The 24,577-nt window shown below is 35.6% G+C and overlaps 1 protein-coding gene across 6 annotated transcripts in view; it reads left to right on the top strand.

The window, feature by feature from the left end:
* The window catches only part of DACH1 (dachshund family transcription factor 1), a 367,584-nt gene that overhangs the window by 229,466 nt on the left and 113,541 nt on the right, over positions 1-24,577 (top strand). For 3 of the 6 annotated variants that reach the window (XM_054806688.1, XM_054806675.1, XM_054806681.1), the window contains exons 4-5: positions 16,704-16,859; positions 17,403-17,575. In XM_054806688.1, the coding sequence (XP_054662663.1) occupies positions 16,704-16,859; positions 17,403-17,575 (329 nt within the window). The remainder of the gene's footprint in view (positions 1-16,703; positions 16,860-17,402; positions 17,576-24,577) is intronic. The other 3 variants (XM_054806696.1, XM_054806712.1, XM_054806704.1) reach the window with 1 other exon arrangement.

A 24,577-nucleotide genomic window follows, 5' to 3' on the forward strand; every position in this document is an offset into this window, starting at 1 on the left:
AGCCTAAAATTAGAGTTGACAATTGCAAATACAATCCAACCAACATAGTAATAAAATCAATACTTACATTTCCCTAGGGGCCACTATTTACTGTTTGCTGTGCCATTTCCTTAATGGAATGGCAGTTATGTTTGCAGAAACCTTGTAACTACGATTTTTATATTTTAACTAAAAGCAGCTTTCCTGAAGTAGTATGATTAAAAAAGAATCTGGAGTTGCTTTCAGAAAATTGCTGTAAACATTTTCTAGCCAGTTTTAACAAGGACTAAAAAGAAACATCTTTTCATAGCAAATGTCACTGAATTCGAAGATGAATTATTTGTAATGTCTAAACTCCTTTCAGTTGCATTGCAATAGACATTTGCCTTAATCTTGAAATACTTCCCTGATTTGTTTTTAGTTTCATTTACTCAGTTCAAAATTATTCTTAATCACTGAAAGCTCATTTCTATATGGAGGTCTGCAGTGTTCTCAAAGCGTACAAGGGAGTCTGGCAGTTTATTTGACTTAGCAAATTAAAATAATGGAGGGAAGTATGATCTTTGAGATGAGTCATCGCAGCTGTTGCACAGATCTAATTCTAGTCTTTTGACTTGGTGCTTCTTTCGCTGAAGTTTGTCATTATCCTTATCAGGCAGGGCAGCAAGCGTTTCTGTGCCTTGAAACGTAACTGAGCGGAACACCCTGTATAGTACAGAAAGCATGGTATAGTTGACATTTTTAGTGCACAGAAGTGTCGTGTGTGTGTTTGCATATTCAGTATAATAATTCTCTGACGATCCCTGAGAAGAGGGATGGGCATATGAATGAAAATCTTGCAGCTATTATGGCTTAATAAATTGTTCATTATGGCATTCTGCTGACCATGCAGCGTGTTCTTGGCATAGGTGGGGTTTAGGGTAACAGGTTCTGTCGTGCACCATGGCCACTTACTTTGGCTCAGCTATCAGGGACTAATTATTAACTCAGTTGGCTCTGATCATGTGGCTGTATCCTAAACTTCTGCTTTCACTTCCATTCTGCAACTATTATTTTGAATAGCATTCGTAGAAGCAGTTCACTTGTAGCCTGCATCACTGCCTATTTATAGTCACTGTAAGCACATTGCGAGTCAGGAACACTTGAATATCCATTTCCATGTGAAATGTTGACATGTGGTGATATGCCAGAATTGCAAAATATGGAATATAAAAGAATTTTGAAATATGCTCATTTGAAAGCACTGGAATTAGAAATGCTTTGTTTTACTTATGTGGAAATTATACATATATTGAAAAATGTGTAATATATAACTAATAAATCTATAAATGTATATTATAAGACAAGATATAAGCTGAAATATGCTGAATTGAACTGAAAAAATACTAGGACAAAATGGAAGTTCAGGACAAGGTGCTTTAGTTGAATTCTGAATGTTTTCATAACTTTTACGTTACAAATGTTATTTAAATTACCATGTTTCTAGTAACTTTTCCATTGGGATGCTTTTAAAAACTATGTTGGATCTTGTCTTTTACATCTATGTATAAGAATATGCATATATGTCTATACATAGTAGAGTTTATGTATAGACTGTGTCTTCAGGAATCACGGTTATAACTTTGTAAAATTTTAAGCTGAAATTTTTATCTAAAATATCTTTCTTTCATGTCTGCCCTTAGGCCATTATTCATTGTTCTAAGTTTCAACAGCAGCAATGATTCAGCTTCCAATGATTCAGAGAACAAGTCAGGAGAGAAGTAGGAATACCTCTCGGTATTCAAATATTTTCATTTGGTTTAATGCTTCTAAGCTTTGGAGGAAGGAGTTGAAATTTGTCATTAAGATGACACTAGAATACCTGGTTCCGATCGCGTGAAAATCAGTCTGAATCTGGCTAAGATAAAAATTTCTGCCATTGCGTTTCATATGCCCATTATACTTGTTTAGAAACTGGCTGCTCTCTTGCAGCTGCGCTGGTGTGGTCCAGACACACAGGTCTCCATGGTCCTACTAAACCTGCTCTCCAGCAGTTTTGCAAGAAAAGGACATTGTTTTGGAACTTACATCTTTTGTTGTCTAAATTATACTGGTACTAGCATTTTCAGCGCTTCCTGGCTGTTTCCATAGGAGACAGTCTCGCAGTTTGTTTTTTTGGATTTGGCAGGTGTAATGCTATAAAGCTTTATAACATCCTTCAAGGATACTGTGTTTCTTGACAAACTCACTAGATTGCCCAGAATGGGTTACTTAGATCGATCTGACTTCCACACTCATCAGTGAAAAAAATCATGTAGATCTAGATTAATCCCATCATCAGAAAACAAACCAACCAACCCCACATACTTTACAGCTTGTCCCAATATGATTTAATTCCTTGAGTCTTACAATTTATTTTATGCAAACCCACGGTACTTAGTGGCATCAGCAAACTTTGTTTTCATTAATATTTGGCCAAAGTAATTGTGTGAACAGAATCCCAGACCCATTCAAGGAAACGTATTTTGAAACAGGATATTGAAAATCAAGTCCATAGGACAACAAAAGTCAGTTTACATGCTGATGTCAGCATTTGTGTGTGGTGATAAAGCCAAGCTCTTTTCATGATAAAGATAAATTCATATCCAAATCTTTAATAAAAAACAAAACTGACGTTAGCTTTTCACATTAAAGTCAGAAGCGTCTTTGTAACTCTTCCCAAAGACTCGATTGTTAGGAACAAAAGTTATGTCCTGTTAAGAAAAAAAATTAATCACTCAAGTTATTACGTAGGGTGTACTGTGTATTCCAGGCTCAAGCTTTATAGTGAAACCTTTGAAGAGGCTGCCCATACCTGCCAAATGTTGTAATTGATACAGAATCACTGCTATACAACAGCTGCAATAACAAGGTGCTGCTGCCTTTACTTTAATCTACCTCTCTTTCTGCCAGTTTATTATGTTTTGAATTTATTCTTTTGTAGATCTGTGAGCTATCTTTCTTATGGAAATTAATCTTTTTAAAAGATTTGTACTCTCATTTTCAAACACTAATACATTCATTCAAGTATCCCATTATTCAGAACCAGCTGGCTTTTTATCTAGTGATATTTACTTCAAAAAGCCAAGTTAAATGGTATCATAGATTAATTCTCAGGGCACAGGAAAGCTTTTTTAGAGAAAAAGAGATTTGGTAATTACTTAGAATATCGCAATAAAATCACAGAACATGTCAAAAATGCGTTATATAATCTGTCATAATACGAAACTTCAAAAAAAAGTTAATTCACTGAATTGAACATAGTATGTGGCATCAGTATATGATTTTTAAGTGGAACATTATGTAAGGATAAAATTTTGCTGTGATTTATAATAAGCTATGTCATGATTTTTAGTTATGTATTTTTTCTATGCAGAAAGCACTGAAACTTCAAAAAGGGCATTATCCACTGAAATTTCTTACATAAATCAAACTGGAAATAAGACACATTTTACAATTCAATTTAAGATCCCACAGAGACAATAATGTTGCAAGCTGTGCATTTTGCAGAGTAATATAGTAATGTCTAGTTTGCATTTTTGAAAAACCAAATTAATCACACTTTATTGAATATGTTGAAGCAAACCTAAAATTCATCTATTATTAAAAAACTTGTGCAACAAACACAAACTATATTTTATACATAAAGGACAAACTCATTTATTCATTAGGTTAAAACACTTGGAGTTTGCATTTTGTAGCTATGAAAGAAATGACATTTACTATCTGTTCTCCTTTTTTAAATTTTTCAAAGCATTATGTTCAGAGTAATCTGCTTGAAAAATTGTACTAATACTTTAACGCAGTATCAATCCTGAAGACTGTGCAGAAATCCCTGTGGAAACTAAAGGTAGTTCTGAGTTTTAAATTTCCCTTTTTAATGAATCACTTAACAGGACAAATATTCTGTTGTCGTGTATCTCATATTCAAATAACATATTTTATCCCTTGATAGAGTAAACATAAGAGAATAAAGTTTTTAGCCAATTTTTTTAGCATTCGTACATCCCTTGAGCTAACATGCCTCGGCACTACTTTGAATTAGAACTTGTATCTTTGTACTCAGCTGTGCTCAGACTGGTACGTCAAAGAAACCGGAATGAAATTTGGGCCTTAGTCAAGTCTCATTGACTTCAGTGGAAACTGGATTTCAGTCTTAATCTTTTAAAGGGAAAGATACTTAAAAATGATTTGTAGTTGTTTTCCTGTTACGGAGTATAATTATGGAATTATGTATTCTACATCTTGCAGGGCATGTAAGCTGTATGCCAAATTTGTATGCCAAATGTCAGGTAGGACTACTTATAATTCCATTTCTAGGAATACCACCCTATGTTATTCTGGCCTTTAGGCCAAATTTGATTTCTAGGGTTATTGTTGCCTGTTAATGATTTCTCCGTGTACTTATGTCTTGGTGATTTAAAGTGAGAAATGCAGCTTTTACTGTAAACCAGTTGTCATTACATTTATTTTTGTCAGAAATCTATAATGACTATATACTAGACAGATTGTTTGCAAAAATAAAGCTTTTGAAAAAAGCTCCAGTTTATTTTAAAGAGACAGAAATCTTAAATCAGAATAAAAATGTTTTCAGAATTTAAAAAAGCAAACACAATTTTTGTATAAGTTTTCCTTGGGCATCAGGAAAACTTCTGGCTCTTGTCTAATATTTCAGTTCAAGGTTTATGCCTAAAGATTTTTCAATCTAAAATTAACAGTTTTGCTTTTCTTTACTTAAGCAGCATGTATTACAAAGGATCGGTTCACTTCTATTTTCTTATATGCAAGAGTAATAACAAGTTTGACAACACATTATGCACAAGTTTTTCTCTTTGCACATGCATATTAATTGTATCTGACAGAGGAAGAGACCTTTTAGGCCCTGTGGAGAAGCACTTAAAAGACGTTCATGAGAGCATTCTCAGTTGAGTTTCATATACAAGAAAATGACAAGGTTTTACAGTCCAATACTTTAGAAGAATCTGTTGTGGCTTGTCTTTATGCTGTGACGGACAAAGCAGAGACTGAATTGTTCTGAAAGTGGACAGATATAGTGGTTACGAAGACCTGACATTTTTGATTTATTAGTGATAACCTCAGAATACCAGTCCCAGAACATCAGATAGTCCCAGCAGCTCTTAAAGTATATTTGGGACTCTGCTTTGATTTTGTCTTGATAAAACTCAAGATGCAGACCTAGAAACCTATTCTCAGTACTATAACAGCGACATGAGATAACATGCTCCCCTTCTCTTGAGCAGACAGCATCATGATTCCTTGCATTACGCCAAGAAAACGCTCATGGTAGAAGCTAGTAGTTTTCAGAATTCCCCATTCAACAACATGCCTAGCACTGAGCATTAAAGAAAACACTAGACAAAGATTTACTTCCAATCCGTCTCATCTGACATGAAGTAGCTAAAAATTAGCAGTGCAGACTTCTCTGTAGTCCATAATGTTCCGTAATGATGGGTTTCATGCAATAAAACATACTGCCAGCTGCAGTGTGATAGAACAATTTCAAACAACCTTGAGGTTTCCTGGCCACCATAATGGAATCCAGACAACCAACTGAGGTGTTTTCATGTGATTTTGAGAAACTTAGGATGAATGATGATCTACAAATATCTGATACTAAGCTGGACAATGTAAAATGATAATGCATGGTAACATCTCCTTGTCTGTAGGGCTTAAGTCTGAGAGACTTAAGTCTGAGAGACTTAACATGGAGAAACATCTTTATCCATTTGGTGTGCAGAGGACCAAACACAGGCTGCTGAGAAGGCATCTAGCCCACCTTGTTATTATATAATAGCCACCAGGTATACACTAGACAAGAAAATAGTCCAGAAAGCAAAAGACCTGGGAACAGAGGTTATCTTTGTCAACATTGTACCAACAATTCTGACCCGAAGAATATTAGTAATAATTGAGTCAAGGCAGGGTGAAGAAAAAGTACTTTTTGTCTCTGTATGTACCTATTGTCTCTCCATGTACCTCCCCTCATTTCTGACCAGCTGAATTACTGGTCATGAAGAAGGACTGATGGAGCTAGGAAACAGAGTAAGGCCCGTGCTTATGTCTTTTCCTGATCACTGAAGGAATCTACCATCCTGATTTTTACTAGGTGAGATGCATCTGGATGTAAATCCCTTGCTAGGAATTTTGTCTAAGACACAGTTGGACATATTGTTTAAAGTACAATTAAAAGGTGGGTGCATTCTGCACAAATGGGTTTGATATAGGATACTAGAATGACTAGAATGACTGTAAATTCATGTGGGGTTGGTAAAGTTCAGAGTACTAAATCTTGGTATAATAGCTTAGGAGAACTTTCTTGTCTTCGAACTATTACAGAAAAAAAGAGATAACTCTAAAGCCAATATTGAATAAATTATCATAACATGCTATCATTTAATGACAATAGGCTTTTGTGTCAAACACTGGCTTGGCTCCTTTGTCTCTTTCACAGTAGGTGAAAATTTTTGCCACTAGAGATGGCTGTTGGTAACAGTGGTCCAGACCTCTTCAGAAGTAAAGAAAAACAAATATTTAGCTTTAAACAACTTAAAGATAGTGATGTTTCCATTTTAAAAGTGAAACAAAAATACCAAAATTAATTAGAAAGTAGTTACTCCCCGCCCCCCCCATCCAAGAAAATATGTAACAAATTTGCTGTTTAAGATAAATCACTCTGATATTCCTAGCCTCTTAATCTAATTTCATACTTTTGGCTGCCTTTACGTTAAGATTTTAACTTTGATCATTTTTGTAAGGCTCCAGTCAGAAAAACAGCAGCAGCTGTGAATGGGGTAAGGTATCAATATGTAAATAAATAAGATAATATTGGTAGACTAAATCTCAAAGATAAAATTATCTTTTTTTTTGCATAAACAGCAGCAATTGTGAGAAGGAATTATAACAGATACACATTTGTATAGAGATCTTCCTTACTGAGTAGAATTTCTTGAAGTCTGTTGTCTGTGTATACGTACTGCTTCTTACACTATTTTCACACTATTTTCCTTTGGGGCTGGGACTGTCCACCCGCTCTAAGCATCACATATTATTGCTACTACCGTTACTACTAGTCCTAGTAGTTGTCATTTTTGTCATCATCATCCTGAGAAAACAATAAATCATGTGCAGGAACAGTTTCAGCAGTCCAGAAACAAGACTTGGGATCCGTGAACTCTTAGATAAGATTTCCTTCTTTAAGTAACAGAATGGCACAGTCATCTGTCTCGGGACATGGAAATGCAGAAAAAAAAACCTAAAGGCTTAAGTGCACAATGAAGTTACTGTAGCATAATTAAGTACTGGATAACAGCTGAGCTGTAATAATGATTCTTAGTCTATGGCGAACACAAGATAATGTATGTGTTAAACCTCAATGAAGGAAGTATGATTCATGGTATGATTTTGTGCGCTAGGCTGAACGTACTGGATTTTGCGCTGGTTGGCGCATATGCTCCGTATAGAAATCCAAGTGTATAAAAAGAGGATATTTATTAGTAAATAGAAGGTATTTATTACTAGATTTCTAGCTGACAAGCTGTTGTATAATTTATGTGTTTACACGTGTGGTTTGTACGTGTGTGTATATACATAAAGGTAGACAGATGTACCACGCATACATACGTATGTGTTCAAATAGCACGGAAGTTGTGAAGTGTATCTAAAGGTAGAAAAAGGGCACAGTAGTAGCAGTAGTTGGGTAGTATTAGTGTTGGTATTTTCACTGGATTCTTTGAGGTGTGAGACTATCACATGCTGCAAATTTACAAAAAGACTGTGTAAGACCTAAAAATTATAGGCTATACCAGAATGGTCATGAGAGAGCTAAATCAAAGCTGTACAGACAACTCAAGAGTAAGACAATTCTTCCCAAAGTTTTGAGTTAGCACCTGCTTCCCAGAGGAGGAGGAGATGGCTCTGTGAGCCTCAGAGCTTGTGCAGTCATCTGGCTTTGTTGTAGCAATTTTCTAGGGTAGAAGAGACACGGCATGGATTAGGAAACCTCTGTTCCCGGGGCAGGGTGTGTCCAGCCCCCCCATATCACGTCAAGCCAAGATCTGGGCAAACACAAATCTCCTTTTCCCTGAACGGGAAACACAGCCATGTGCTCCAGAAAGCGTCTGAAACTTCTTGCAGCTGGTGGGTTTTCATGCAGCCAACTTGTGGTTATTTTCCCAGAGAGCAGAGGATTGTAATTGCTGTGAGAACTTGCTATCAAAATTGCTCAAGACTGGATATTCATCTGTTTATTAGTAAGGACACTGGAACAGGTTGCCCAGAGAAGCTGTGGCTGCCCCCTCCCTGGAAGTGTTCAAGGCCAGGTTGGATGGGGCTTTGGGCAACGTGGTCTAGTGGAGGGTGTCCCTGCCCATGGCAGGGGGGTTGGAACTAGATGATCTTTGAGGTCCCTTCCAACCCAAACCATTCTATGATTCTATGATTCTATGACTAATTGTTGGTCATTTAGCCTTGCTTTCTAAGAAAATGACTAAAAAAATGAGTAAAAATCTGAAGAATAATGTTTAAGAAAGTACTCTGTGTGCAGCCTTTTATTGCCTGTGTACTGTTAAGAGTTTGAGCAGCAATTGTGGTGGAAATTTAAATATTCCTGTTTAGTTCAGCAATTATATTTAATTAATAAAATTGATATTTTTTTAAACCATCAATAAACATGATTACCTGTAATATGTCAACCTCCCTGGCTTTGCATTTTCATCCCTGGTTCATCTTTTTATTAATAGACTGAACATGAGTTTACAGAGGTCTGCTCGCTTCTAATTTCAATCCTTCAAGCCCAATGTATCTTGCATCTGTTATTTTGCCGTATATCACAGCTGAAACAGGTGGGGGAAAGTGTGGTCATAATAATAGTGGTATGTATTTTTCTGGTTACAGAAGACATTAGGAAACTTGGGTTTCTCACTTTATGCACTTTATCTATGTGTACTGCTTGCACTTCAGCATATTTACTGAGGATTTTGCACTGTTTTTTTTCTGTTAGTATATTATATTACAGGATGATCAGCTGAACTTAGGTAACCTGAAAATCGGCAGGATTTTTCTTTTTAAGTTAAAGGGACAGTAATTAGGTTATTATGTTTTAAAACTTTTTGGATGAATCGAGATAATTCTTTAGTAAAGACAAAAGAAAAGAGGGAAGACAAGTTACTGAATAGATAGAAGGTGTATTGCTTTGGTTTGCTTTTTTTTTTTTTGAGCACTGCTAATATAGAATTAGATGCTGTGAAACTCAGACTAGAGGCAGTAAAGGTCAGAAATCATGATCCATACTGATTGAGGAATTGCCTACAACAGACCAGTGCAGATGTTGAAGCACAAACTCCCATCCAAATTCATATTTTCTGCAAAGCTTAGGCACTTGCCCATAGGCCTGAATCACAGTGCGTTCACTCGGAAGCTCAAACCTGCATCTCCACTGTACTAAATTGAAGCCTTTTATACTGAGCCTATTATACTGATTATATGGAGAAAAAAATCGAATGAGGATAAAATCTTTATTTATAAACTGAAGCAACGGGGATCTTATCCTAAAACAACTTAAATCCATATTTCCCAGAAAATGTTCTAAACACAAAGTTATATACTACTCAGTCGAGAATATTCTGCCTTACCTTTTCGTTACGCATACAGAAAAGTCATATATACAATCACATACAATGAAAATACATAGTAATATATTAATTATCTATTAAATGGGAAATTTTTATAAATAAGCACATACAGCTATAATCAAGGTGTTCTCTAAAGAATTCTTTAAGTTTGTCATGTTGAAAGAGAGATAAAGAAAATGTAGTTTTTTGCTGATTTTGATTGACTTCTGATAGCTCGTTAGTCTTCATATTATAAAAACTCTACATCAAGGGACTACCTGGAATTCTAGCTTTCTGCTCTGAAGTTAACATATTTGCCCAGGTGTACCTGAGAGTAAAATGTTGTCCAGTTATTATTTTCCTAAATACAGTGCACAAAACCGCATCTATGGTGATGTCACAAATTTACTTTTACATGTCTAAATTACACACTTATAATGATAAAACTAAAGTGTATATTATCTATGAAATGAGGCCAGGTTAGGTATTTGTGAAGGAAGACAAATGGAAAATCTATTTTTAGGTAAATGTCACGCAGCCTGTAACTGAGTTGCTGAGCTTTCACTTGCATTGGACAGTTTCATTATTCATTAAACTGAATTTTAAAAAAAGCTTTTCCTGTGTTAATCCTTTTGGTGAAACAATGAAGGATTAGTATAAAATTTAACATATATATTCCATGGGATTCATTGTCACTGTAAAAAAAATGCTTTCACTTTTTTGTTTATAGAAATTCAGTATTTTCTGACTCATGTTTAAGCATATACTCTGATTTTCAGAATGTGGAGTTCCATCTTATTTCCTGGATTTACTGGTTTGTACTGCAGTTTTTATTTATCAGAACGTAAATACGGAAAAGATGAGTAAAGTGGGTAGAAATCTGGCCTGCAGTGCAAAGTGCAGTTATCATTTCTCTGTCATTGCCAAGAAAAACCTATGCAATGAAATTAAGACAGTGAATGAAGCCATCAACGTGATTGAGGCTAAAACCTGTTTTTCAGATTTGTGCTGTTGTCTGCAAAGACGAAACCATATGTGATTTCATATATATTTCGTGTATATTTCTTTGGGAAAATGTTTATCAAAGAATAGTCCTTTTTTTTTTTTTCCTCTTTCCAGAATTTGCTGCTATGCCTATTTATGCTCCATTGTTACAACAGCAGACAAATACCAGACCCGTAAGCCTGCTATGCTAGAGAAAATTACAAAAACTTTCAATTATCAAGCCACATCGCTTATGGTCTATTTAAGAGCATAAGCATGATTATATAAGCATAAAATAACAAGGCAAGGCTTTGTGAGGGGGAAAAAAAGAAAAGAAAAATCCTTATCTAGAGCAGAATGCAAAGTGTTCCGGAGAAGTCTTGGGGATCTTAATATTTTTCTGTGTCATAGTACTTGCTCTCCTGATCACTTTGTGATCTGAGAAGAGGTAGTAATATTTTTTTTTAAAGTATCAATAGTATGAGACAAATACTGTTTGCGTATGGCAAAGGTCTTTTTGCTTTTAGCAGTAATGTAGAGGTCTTAAAAAAGTGCCTTTATCTATGGATGTCTGTCCTTTATACAGTCTTACAACACTCATATATATATTGCAGGTAAATACTACAGCTGATTTCAGGAGACTGTATTACGCAAAAATGGAATCACAGATTTCTAGCAATTCAAAGTCGAAAGCAGCAGGATTTGATTTGGACAGTTCTATGAAGAAGTTTCCTCACTGTCAGGATGCTAAGATTACCAAGTTTTAGCACACTGATTATGCATATTTTCCAGTGGACATAAATAGCCTAGATAGTGAATAGTCCACGTCAGAAAAATGAGCCAACCCAGCTGATACTGATGCTTTGTTTGGTCATTGTTGCTGAGATACAAATTGTTTCAGCAAACACAGAAGATAACAGCAAGATTAGGGGACTGAAAGAAGACCAGTAGTACAAAAAATGGAAAAAAAAAAAAAAAAAGTAGTGGTTTGAGTTGTTAGTAGAAGCTCAGACTCTGTTTTGTGTTTTTGCCATGTGATCTTACTCTTACTTGTGTATGTAATAGTACCTGAAACCATTCCTGAGCCAGGGCTGGGATTCACTTGCCTAAAGACAGGTTTGAAGTGTTCTCTGGGATGCTGTAAGATACACAAGTTCCCCACATGAAAGGAAGGGTCTAGCAGATATAACCTAATTTTAATTTCTAAAATCCAGCTGTAATTAAGAAAGTTCTGGTTGTACTCACCAACCCTGTAAGACCATAATTATTTTGGCCATCTCAGGTGGTGTATGTTTAAGCAATTGAGTTGAGTTTGGACTGTAGTCCCTGGAGCCAGGAGTTTCCTATCAGCTGACCAAAGATAGGTCTGTCTCCCACCAAGTGACCCCAACAGTTCTCCAGAACCTGTTGGCTGGATCCCTGTTGACTATCACAGGAACTAAACTGCTCAACTCACGTTGTAGGAACCTAGATTTAGGCAAGCTGAATCCTAATGGGGACAGAATGAGAAAGGAAAAGGAGTAAGCAACTAAGAGATGTGATCGTAAAAATGAATCCAGTACCTTTAGATCGGAGTTTGTTTGCGAGGCTGACATTGTGCAGTCTAGTTTTCTGCTTCATTTTCTTTTTTCTAGGCTGCATTACCTTCCAGTCCAGAATTGTTTTCATTTATTATTGCCATCCTTAGCTACCTAATTGTGCTACTAATGAATACAAATAATCCAGGCATCAGGCTTTTACAGACCCACTTCAGTGTACAAATAATGGTTTGTTGTGTAACCGCTGATTATGGGAGAAGGTAACTCACATTATGGAAAATATGTGCTGAAATGTTGGGGATGGGGAAAACACGGGATTCTGTAGTCCACCTTTTAAATTATGAAAATGTGTTGTCAATTTTGTTCCATCGGGTTGTCCATGATGAGTAAATGTGAGACAATCTGAGCGTGGTTTTTAAGCATGTGTACTTACATTTGGAACTTCTATTTCAATTTTTAAGTGCTCGTATCAGCACTATCGCACGTGAAATACATAGTTGGCTACCAAATTGCCTATTCAAGTGCACATGTATGGGGTTTGAGCACTCAACATTAAGCATCTGCATTTCAAAATTGGATCCCTTGTGCTTGAAAGCCTTGAAAATGCTACTCTATGGTCAGCCTAGTGCAGCGTCAATTGAAATGCAGTTTGAATGCAATGTAGAGCTTCCATTTGCTGCTTCAGAAAGTGTTATGCTGAATCTGGAACACTTTGCATAATTTAATTAATTATGCCACTAAAAACTGATTTTCTCTCAATTTAAAGCAAACAGCTTTTATGAGGGTGAACTGCAGCACCCAGGGATATCAGGTGTCCAAGCTTTTAATCCTATTACAAAGACTTGACAACCACTGATGGAAACTGGAAAAACATAAGCCTCCAGCAGGGCAACAAGTGAAGAGGAAGAAGGCAACAGATTTTTAATACTCTTTGAAACCACTGTACGCATTAAATCAAAATCAAATGTAAAAAGTGACAGAACTGGTAGCTTGCACTTAGTTGTGCAGACGGTGAGTAGTGTCTAAGGAATAACACTTATTTTGCTTTGACATTAATGAAAATAACTGTTTCCTCTAAGAGGAAAATTGTTCCGCTTAACTAAAATAAGAAAAACACAGCAAATGGCCAAGACTATTTGTATCTGTGTCTGTCCACTTAAAGTGTTCAGGAGCGCAACAGCCTGTAGTTTGAAAGTGGTTTCTAATGTTATGGATTGGATTCTGTCTATGAATCATTTTCCTTGTAAACAAATCTTGACAGACGATGCCAGACTACAAGTATTAAAGAATCTGTCACTGACTAAACGCTAGCCTCGATACTTTGCTTTCTGAAGCTTGTCTTCTCTCTTCCAATTTATTATTGGGTTCAATATCACTCTGAAACAATAGACACTGTAATTCTGAGGCAGAAGGGGATACTGATTTAGAAAAGGTCTAATTTCTGAGCCACATAAGCAGTGCCATAATTGGCAATCTATGACTGACTGTGAAAAATTCTGTGACCAGGTTAGGAAGGGTCACAGCAGAATTGACTCCATCTCCATATCGAACGTCAGCGTGTAACATGAAATTAACTGTACCGTAGATGATCTTGCTAATAAATAGGGAAAATATCTTATTCCTGGGAGTTCACCAGCCCTATAAAATGCAAAAAATCTTCCTTGCTTATAATGTTAACAAATATTCATATAATTACTAATATATATTTATGTATTATATGTATTCTTATATATATATGACATATGGATGTCATCCTGTTTTGATGGGAAAGTACAAAACAATAAGCTTAAAGGATTTATACAATGGTGACCTTGTTAAGAATTTTATAACTTTACATGTAAATTAGAGAATTTTACTCCAAATGTGAAAAACATTTTACAAACATATCATTTTCTGTCTCTCTTTTTTATAAAGAACAAAAAATAAATGTCAAAAAAATTTTCATTGATGATGAAGACAGGAGAGTTTGTAGCTACCAAAACGAGACGTTCTGGCCCAGATTCATCTTACTTAAGCCATCTAAGTCTAAGCCATTTGTAAAAGCTTCTTCTGCGGTTACGGTGCAGATGAAAGCATGCCCAGAGGCCATTCATTCCATTTGTCTCCTGCGGTCTTTCCCTCTTCGTTTCATGTGGGCATTACCAGATCACCAGGCAGTGCTGACTTCATCTGAATTGCAGTGCAATGACACTCGTGCTAAACGAGCCAGCGTAGGGGGCCTTTGCTGCCTTCGCGTTAGCCACAGCAGGACGGACAATACCACGTCCAGTGTGAAAGTAGAGCGAGTGCGTCAAGCAGTGTGTGCTCCACTGCAAGATCTGCCAGACCAAAGTCCCCTCTTTGACTTTTCTTAACAGATGCAAGAGTTAAGATTGGGCTTGGTCCCGCTCAGTATTAGACGTTTGTGTGGTCAGATTTTCGGTGGTTCTTTTTTAATGAAGTCCTAAGTACCATAAAAAGAGCTTTACTGTTTTAAGGACACATGCCCTAAAGATGGGATGAATGACCATTTGGAACCACCTGCCTTCCTTTATTGAATCAACACCTACATGTTCGCTAAAATAAGCGAGATGAACTCACTTTTTGTGTTTAAGTCTCATTTCCAAGGTCATATTTTTTAATGGATGAATATTCAGAATGAGTGAAATGTGTATGTCACAGTGGCAAAAAGCAGAAAATTATAAAAAAAGAAAATTGGAAGAAAAAAAATATTTTTCCAGCTAAGATTTAGCTCCTTGAATTACGTATGTGTTTGAAAGTAGGTTCATGATTTTTGAGAGTCTCTGAGTTCTCAAAATATAAGGAAACATGTTCACTTATCAGGACTGATGAGATTCAAATCCAGCTCAACTATGTACACTGCATAAAGGTTGCGACAATTTCTTGTAAAATAATAAAAGTATCTCATATAATTGATTCTTTTCATTGTTTCATAAAATTGCTTTGTTTGATTGCGGGAGAGTTTGGACTGAATTTTCATTACCTACTTCTGAACAATTTACACTGGGATTGAGACAGTATTGAGCTAATGAGTTAGAATTTATATTGAGCCTTAACTGTCTTCACGAAGTAACTAGGGAAAGAAAATCATGGCAATAATGGAGTATTTTTCATTATAAACTATGTTGTACAGCTTTTACAATCAGGTTTTTAATAGATCTAGAGAAATTAAATTGGAATTCTACCAACTTTTGTGCCTTTGTCATCCCATGAAAACGATGTTAAAAAATGTCAAGACTAATGTGCTAATCCTGTTTCTACTGAAGTAAGGAGGAGGTGGTATTAGTCCTGTTGTTTTTCAAGCCCTGTTGTTCATTAAGTAGTAAGATGGATATAGAAAAACATTCAGAAATATACACTTCGCTGTGATCCCTAATGCTAAATAGAAACTGAGTGTAGATTGAATAGGTCTTGACTGATGTTATCCCGAAGTCCTTATCAAGAGAAATTCCCATGAAAATAGTAGAAACTTTCAAAGTCAGGAGGGTGAAATTGTGCTCTATATGAAAAAGGAAGCAATCATATATTGCTGATGTGTATAGTAATACTGCTGAGAATGCATGCATATATACATATTTATTAATATATTCAAACAATGTTTATTGATTGTATATGGTAAATAAACTCATACGAGTGTACAGATTACTTTGTATGCGTAAACATACATGTACTCAATCTCAGCATTATACATAAATATGCACCATGAATAATATAAGTCATCAGATTGGAAGGTTTTAAACTTTTTATTATATACAAGTGTACAAATTAATGATGTTATATGAATTTTTAGTATTGTCCTTTAACGGTATCCTTCCATTTAATTCTATGGGTATCTTTTTATGAAGAGGTCTGCAATAGTGAAAAAGGGTCTTTCTCAAATACATGAATTACTACTTGTCTCACCACTGATTTGTCCACATTCTTCCCTGCTGTTAGTCCGTTCCACTACCAGAAGACTGCAGGAATCAATTAATAATCCCTTACATTTTAATTAATAATATGAAATAAATATTGAAAATACAAAAAATAGAATCATCAGCCAAGCACATGTACATGCATGTTGATGCCCTCAATAAATTAAATTTTTAGTTACCTCCTGTAATGTTTATTTATTCATAAATACAAGAAATATGAATGTAGTTTAAATTTTAATTGGCATAACAGGCAATATTCTTTTTTTTAGACATTTTTCAGGCAAAAATATTCTCTCACGTATAAAACAAAAGCCATACATAGTTTCACTTGCTAAGACTGGCAAAAGTATATGTAAAATATACATCAAATACAAGCTTCATGTGAATGAGCACAACTATAATACTTTTAGGTTTGTGTTCTAACTCTTAACTTTAGAAAGTTATCCTAATGTATCTTTTTCAGAGGGTGGAATAAAAAAAAACCCCCAAAAGTCCTTCCCCCAACCCACATAATAAAAAATAAATAAATGAAAAAAGTGCCACTTGCAAAACAGGTTAGGTTGCTGGCCTTGCTTGCAAATTCAGACACTGAAAATTTGGAGTCTTCCTTCATCCAAATAATATATATTCATTCCCCACAGGCAGCAGTGATGGTTCTTGGGATAAAGAAAAACTTCAGTCTCCCCCCACCCAAGGATCACAGGCCTCTGTTAACCACCCCAACTTGCCTGGACAGCATAATGTTCCAGTTAGCCATCCTCTCAACCCTCTTCAACAGAACCACCTTCTGCCAAATGGTACGGGTTGACATCTTTCAGCACTAACATCAGCAGTTTTCCAATTCCTGTCTTTATTTTGTGTTTATATAAATAGGCTATGAAAAATCAAAGATGTGGGGAATATTGGAATACTTCCGTTAAAGTACTAAGCAAGGGAAGCGGAGGCAATAAAGAACAAATACGTATGCAGTAAAATTGATACTTAAAATAACTGCTAACCTGTGCATCAGTGGCATCATAATGCATTGCTAAGGCACCTTACAGCAGATATTAAAAATGATAATAACCAGCCATTTCTTAGCAATGATATCATACATTACACTGATACGAACAAACTAAGAGGTCTAATAGCCTCTCCTTGTGGCTAGAAACTCTCCATGGTTGCTATTGATTTACCCATGCATATCCCAGAAGAGAACTGACATAAAGCTGCTTTGTCCTGCAGTGTGAACCATCTTGTCACCCATCGCTTCTATATTGTCCTTCAGGAGAAAAAAAACAAAAAAACCAAAAAAACCCAATGTTTAAAAAAAAATTTCCTTTTTTTTTTCCCTCCACCAGGATTGGAACTTCCTTTTATGATGATGCCCCACCCGTTAATTCCTGTGAGCCTACCTCCAGCATCTGTCACAATGGCAATGAGCCAGATGAATCACCTTAGTACCATTGCCAATATGGCGGCAGCAGCACAAGTGCAGAGTCCTCCATCCAGAGTTGAGACATCTGTTATTAAGGTAACTATATTAAACAATAAGATCAAGCGCACTCGCAACTGTCATAAATATTGTAAAGGTGTCAGATGTTGTAAGGTAAGTCATAAAGTCAATATGTACGAGAAACTCAACCGTGGTAGCTCTGGGAACCCAGAAGGCTGCTGGTGGCCATTGTTATCTTCTCAGTTCTCCTCCCCCTCTCTAAATCAGTATTAAAACAGTGCTCAAACTGAAGCATTTACATACAGAACGCACAGCTTTCTGATTTCTCGTATTTCATAGTGTAATCTAATGGCAACGTTCGTCAAGATATCAAGGAAGAAATTACTCCTTTCTATAATTAGAAGGGACTGTTCTTCCAACTTTTAAATCTAAGCATTTGAACTGAAATGCTGCAAATTATCTGAAGGCAGCTGCAAAGCTTGGTACTTTGCCTCTGCAGAACCTAAATTGCCAAATCACAGAACAGAATGGAATGAAGTTGCACAGAACAGACCCAATAATCTGCAAGCCAGAACTGTAGTATTGTAGAGATATCTCAAAAATATCTGATATCTGAATTTGTCTACCCATTTTAGGGTTCTTTTTGCTGCCTGTAACTAAATTAATCTGGTTGTAGAGGTATTTAGCACAGTCAAGAAATCTTCTCTCCTGACTGAAGGTGATCTGTTTTCATTATAAAGGCATTTCTCCCTTACCACTGGATACTTATAATGTGATCTGATATTTATTCAGATATTTACATTTTACCTGTTATCCTTCTTTAGTTCTAATAAATGAGATACAGACAGAACACAAACTTTTGTGCTTTTATGTAACATTCATATGTTAGAAATGTGAAGGCAAGGTTATTTGATATTTTAGGGCTATGTTGGAAATCTGTCTATTAATATAATTCCTTTGAAAAAAATTGGATAAACTTAAAATCTCTTGGACCTTCAAGTCAAGGTTGCAAAAGTTTTGAAGTTCGTGATGATTTAAGCAGAGTGAAGAGGTCTGAGTTTATTGAGACATTCAACATGTTTGTGCTCCTGTCCTCTTTAACTAAACAAGCCCAGAATCATAAAGAACCATTCACTTAAAAGTCAAAGAACCATTCAGTTAAAAGTCAACAGATCTATTGACCTAGAAAAATATGGTCTGATGACCTACTTTAGGTATCTGCCCTTTCAAATGTAGGCTCTCCTTTGGAAGCCTTCAGTGGCATCCCTTTCTCACCTTTGATGATATGGGGGATTAAGACACCAGTTTGAGAAGAATTGTTTATTTAGGTGCTATGTCAGCAAGGCTAGATTTCACCCCTAATGTCCATCTTTCCCATATCTTGGGAATATAAACACTCTGCTGCTAACTGACTGTTCGATTACACGGTGATTTCTGCACCTTTGTTTTTCTATTTTCACTTGAGCAGTATTTAGTAAGAGTTACGTGATACTGAAGTTCTCTGGAACATACGTGGTGCTCTATTTCATTCTAAATTTATTTTCTTAATTGGAACAGTTGACCACTGGTATTACAGAGGTATCTAAAAAATGAAGATTGGGAGGGAGCACATGCTAGATGACACCTGAGAAGTATGAATTACTTTGGCAACAAAACTTTGTTTTCACTAGTTTTCCTACTATTTTCCCTGCATTAATTTTCTGTGACCTACTTGATTGCATATGTAAGAGTACAAAATTTGACCTTCATGAGCATTGGTACCTTTCTGTTTCCAAACTTTGACAAGCTGACTTCTAGCTTGTAAAGTTGCTTTACAAGCTAGTTCTAGCTATTAAAGTTGCCTAAGTTACTGCGGCCTACATTTAAATATGTCTATGGGAGCATACCTCAATGTGACCCCTGATCTTTCTTTGTCTCCAGTTACCAAATTCAGGTATATTTGGAGTACAGCATAGCTCCTAGGCTGTGTAAAAAAGGTTTCCTTTTGTGGAAAGCAGGTCCTGGTGTGTTCGCATATCTCACCCCATTATGGGAACATTACTGGACCCAGGAAGCACTTAACTAAGAAGTACTTCTGGCTCATCTGATCTAAACCTGTCTAGTAGGTTTCAAAGTATTGGACTCTGAAAGGGAAACTCTGTCATCATGTAACTATGTGTATTATTTTAACCATAGGCAGTGCCATACCAGAAAATTTTCCTTATCCCAGAGTTCCTTAAGTTCTTAACAAGTTCATTCTTGTAGTTCATCTGATTGGAAAGTTAGTTTCATTGTAACCTAGGTGAAGATTTTGAAAGTACCTAGCAATTTTCATTCTCTGTTTGAAATATTTTAGGAGCACTTTGTAACTGGAAGATCATAATTTTTTTTTCAAAATCTTGCTTATGTAAGCATTTGTTTGTGTTAATAATCTACACTATTTATCTCTGTCATTTCTGAAAATTCAACTATCCCGTATTCATGCTAATAAAATCATCAAAGCTGCCAACTTTTGTGCAGCTCCTGGCATAACATCTTGTGCAAGTTATTTAACAAACCAGGTTTCGTGTTCCCATCTGGTTTGCACATAACCATAAATTAAAAAGAGGTGGATTTACAATGAAATGTTTCTAAATAGCCAAATTAACCTAAGTTCTATTTAGAAAAGTGTGCTCACTCAAGCATGAAATATACATTTTTTAAAGTTTGCATGATTAAGTTAGAGTTTTGGGAACTTTACATAGAACCTGATGAAGACACTACCTAAGTGCTGCCGTGACTTCTCCAGTCAAGGCCTGTAAGATATTGCCCACGATGCATTTATACTACAGGTAAATACATGAACACAAGGGTTAATCTGCCTTCCAAAACTCACTTCTAAATGTAAGATCTAGCTGCACATAGTTATTTCAATAATACTGTAAGGGCTCAGGAATTTACTCTTGCAGGCCTTTCCTACTCTTTCCTTCAACCCCTTTGTGATACAACGTATGTCTAGGTTTATGTCCTCTGGTTTTGTCTGTCACAGATGAATATGGTCATGTGGATTGAGATAGCATGGCCAAGTAATTATGTTCCTATTTTTTAATACTGAACAGGATTGAAACATAAACCCCAGCAACATAAAAGCATGAGGTCATTGTTAGGGGGATTTTCTTCCCATGAGCATGGACATAATGTCACTCGCAATCTACCTGTTCCTCACTAGGCGTAGTCAGAGGCTGTGATTTTAGTGTCCACTGAATTATATGCACTGAGCAGTTGAGCAGGAAACTCTCTAATCAGCATACTGTTTGAACCTTGCACTAGCAATATAAAGATTATTAGTAATAACTTACACTACAATCAAAATAAATATCTTAGAGAATAGATGTAAGTAAGTGAGAAGGTCAAACCTCCTTTGTCTTTATTTTTAGAGGAATAGATAAATAGTGCTGTTGCTCTCTTTCACAGAACTGTTTGTTATTAGAATCATATCTTCCTTTCTTGTACTGCTACATTTTTAGACTTTTTGAGTTTGTTTTCTTCTGGCTCATTTTACTTAAATGTTTTTCCTCAGTGACAATGTTTCTGCAAGCTGATTTGAAAAGTTTGTGAATCACTCATCTTGGAGTTCATAGTTGTAACCTGAAATGACAGTATAGATTTAAAGTTAAAGTACAAGATGTTTACAAGTTTAAACTCTGCTTGGAAGTTAGGAGACCTATGAGAAATTTCTACTCTGAAAAGTAAATCAATAGTAACCTTATCTAATTGAGTAACAAAGAACAAAATTAAGTCTTAGAAAATCTGAGTCTTCACATTATAAACAACCTGGTTCATTGGATAGAAGAATTGCCTTTGTGAACAGTGCCACAGTAGATGACTTGCTGACCTTTCCTTCCAATTCACCGAGTTCACAGTTAGTGCTGTTATCTTTAAACTCACAAAGCTTCAAATGCCTTTCTATTACTGGGCAATAGTTCATTTCTTCATGATAAGAAGTTGGAATAAAGCTGAGATCATGTACTAACCAAACATTTTATCCTGCTATGTTCAGGAGATGAGACAAAGACAAAATTACAAGGGAAGCCTTACAAAGCAACACCTTAGATTTGGCAGTGAACTCTGAGCTCTAAAATCTTCAGAATTATATTTCAGAAGAGTGTTGTGCCCTTTTGAACACGAGACAAACATTAGATGTCTTTTTGTAATGGAATGTTTAGATATATGAGTTGGATGAATAAGAGGAGAGCAACAACAAGCAGGGACAGCAGATTGTGACAGCAATGAATTGCAGTGAGTGTGACAGCTGTGACCTGGGGATGCTTTAGACATGAGGTGGCTTTCATCACCTGCCCATGGTTTCAAAGGCTCAGCTTGTTAGCAGTTTCACTACATCAATTTTTTTCACTCAGCAGAAAGCTATATGGAAATATAAAGGACATCATACCTCATGTTAATAGCAACTTGAAATAATTCTACACTGTAATAGTTGAAACAGAGCAACATGCCAGAATCAAAAATTGCACTTGATCCATATAATGTTAGTAATACCTACAGAAAGAATTAAGAATAAAGCAGAAGAAACCAATGCCTGCAGCTGAAAAAGTGACCGCTGGCACAGTAGTTTTCCACTGCATATTAAATACACGAGACTAAATTTTGCTAATTCTCTAAATATATTACAGCACTGGTTGTGTTATACTTGTTTATAAGGTTATATCTTCCTGTTGTCCAGTAGCAGAAATTTACTATTAATTTATTTAGCTAAGGTAGCTGATAGTTATTTTTTTAAAAAATAACTCAGTTTATAGGCCTATTCTGACATGAAATTTTATTTTAACATTCATTCTCTTTTTAATTTTTCATTGGCGATATATGTGTGTTCCTATTGATGTAATTTAATGTTCCTGTATTTTTCACCTATAATTATTGTCAAAAAGTCCAAATAATAGTCCAAGAGAAGAAATATGACACTGCCATCCAGAGATGACGGTGCAGAGTACATTTAAATGTCTTATATCAGAGTGCTGGTGAGCAATTTCAGAGAGTGGACCTGAAAGGAAATGGACTCTAAGAGAAAAATTCAGAAGTTCACTTCACGTAGGGGGTGGGCAGCCAAGAAAGGGACTGTAAAAGCTTTAGCTTAAGTCTTCTGTAACTGCTGTGTGAGCAACAGAGTGCAGACTTTTAATACCAAAAGATATTGGCCATCGTGAGATGTTTCAGTGTAGAAGAGTTTACTGATAACTTATTTTCCAGTTACAGAAATGATGACTTTTTTAGTAGGATTAGATAAATTATTTCTCAAAATTGGCTGGCACACCGTTCTGTAGAGACAGGAGCCATAGGAAGCACCTTGAAAGTACAATTAGACATCCTGGATAGAACACCCTTCCGCTTTGCTGCTATTACAACGAAGTAGAATTTTCCTGTACTATAAATTTGAGAAAACTGCCAGAATTGTCAATGTATCAGAAGTTACTGTAATGCCTTTAGATGTGCCTGTCTTCAATCATTGAGTAAAATTACATCCAAAGCCTATGTTATAGGACCATCACTGAATTTCAAAAGACATAAGACTAACATTAGGAAATACCAGAATGCCTCTACCACCTTAATGTGACAGGATTCCATCCATATAGTACGTTGTAATATTAATTTCACCATCACATATTGTATTTTTCTGCAGAACTCCTACCTCATTCAGTGAATGGTTAGTTATTCTGTATTTGAATTTTTTTATATCAGTGTCTGGCCCAGTCTTATTTAACTTAGATTATCTGAATCCTGTGTTGAATGCAAAAGTTTTCTGTGGACACTTCTGTGCAAAGAGTGGTAGATACATATGTGCACCATTCCTATGAAGCTGGGTATGCTATGCCCATTTTACAGAAGGGGAATGAGAACAAAATTAATTCTATCCCAAATGGGCAGAAATGCCCTTTTTGGGTGCCTAACCTGAAAAACGCCTGACTTCTCAGATAGATACCTTATCATTTCTAGAGACATTTGTCCATTCAAAACAGAAATTTTGACATTACTTTAAAGTGATTTTCTTGAATGTGTAGAAAAATATACTATGCACAAGTGCATGGAGAGTGAAGTTAGTCTCATTTCCTCATTACCTGATACATGAAGGAAAATCAAATTTTCTTCTTTGTATAAGGAGAAATTTGATTTAATACAAAACATTTAAATAGTATAAAGTAATTACAACAAATAGTGTAGAAAAAAAATAAAACTATTTATCAACTCCTAAAACATCTGCTTTTACATTTTGGGAAAGCAAACATGAAAATTATCATATACCTAGAGAGTTTGAAGTATATTATAAACCAAATTAATATTTAATTTTCTTTTTATCATGACTGAAGAAAATGTGATCTCTTAAAACTGTTTGTATGAACCTGCACATAACAGAGAAAATCTCCATGTTAGTCAGAGTAACTTTGTCTTTTTTTTTTTTTTGTATTTATGTTAATATAAATATGTATATGCACACTTACTTCTGTTTCTTCCTTTAGCATGGGATGATCTTAGGTCAAAGTGTAGCTGAACTCTTTTATAATGGCTTAATCATCTTTATATTAGAGGACACTGTGTCCCACCTCATTGATTAGTTCTATCTATATGATTAAAATTATTTTAACTTCTAATACAGTTGTTTTTATAATAAGCTTAGAGGGTGGTTACTGTATATCTGGTAGGCTGTACCTTGGAATAATGTCTTTTTTTAGATAATATGGGATCCTATTATTTACCATGTGTGTTTCTGAGGTGCAGTTTGAAGCTAATAGCAGCCATATGCTCATATGAATTAATGTGTCATTTAAAATAGATATCTACAGATAACACATGACACAGAGAAGGTAGTACAAATTTTTCTATTGGGCAATTTGCATATTCACATGTGTAACAGGGAACTGTGTACGTAGTGTAAGATTAATTTGGTGCAAAATGGCCATGAGGCCAGGTACAACAGATGGGATTTATTTTGCTGTCTTCTAGGCCATAATTCATTGGACCTATTTTAGATAGCTACTTTAGAGTGAGGTGAATTGTACCTTGGAAACGTAAATGTATGGGTAAAAAATGAGCCTAGGGTGACTAGCTCAG

The sequence above is a fragment of the Grus americana genome, chromosome 1 (assembly GCF_028858705.1).
Source record: "Grus americana isolate bGruAme1 chromosome 1, bGruAme1.mat, whole genome shotgun sequence".
Lineage (NCBI taxonomy): Eukaryota > Metazoa > Chordata > Aves > Gruiformes > Gruidae > Grus > Grus americana.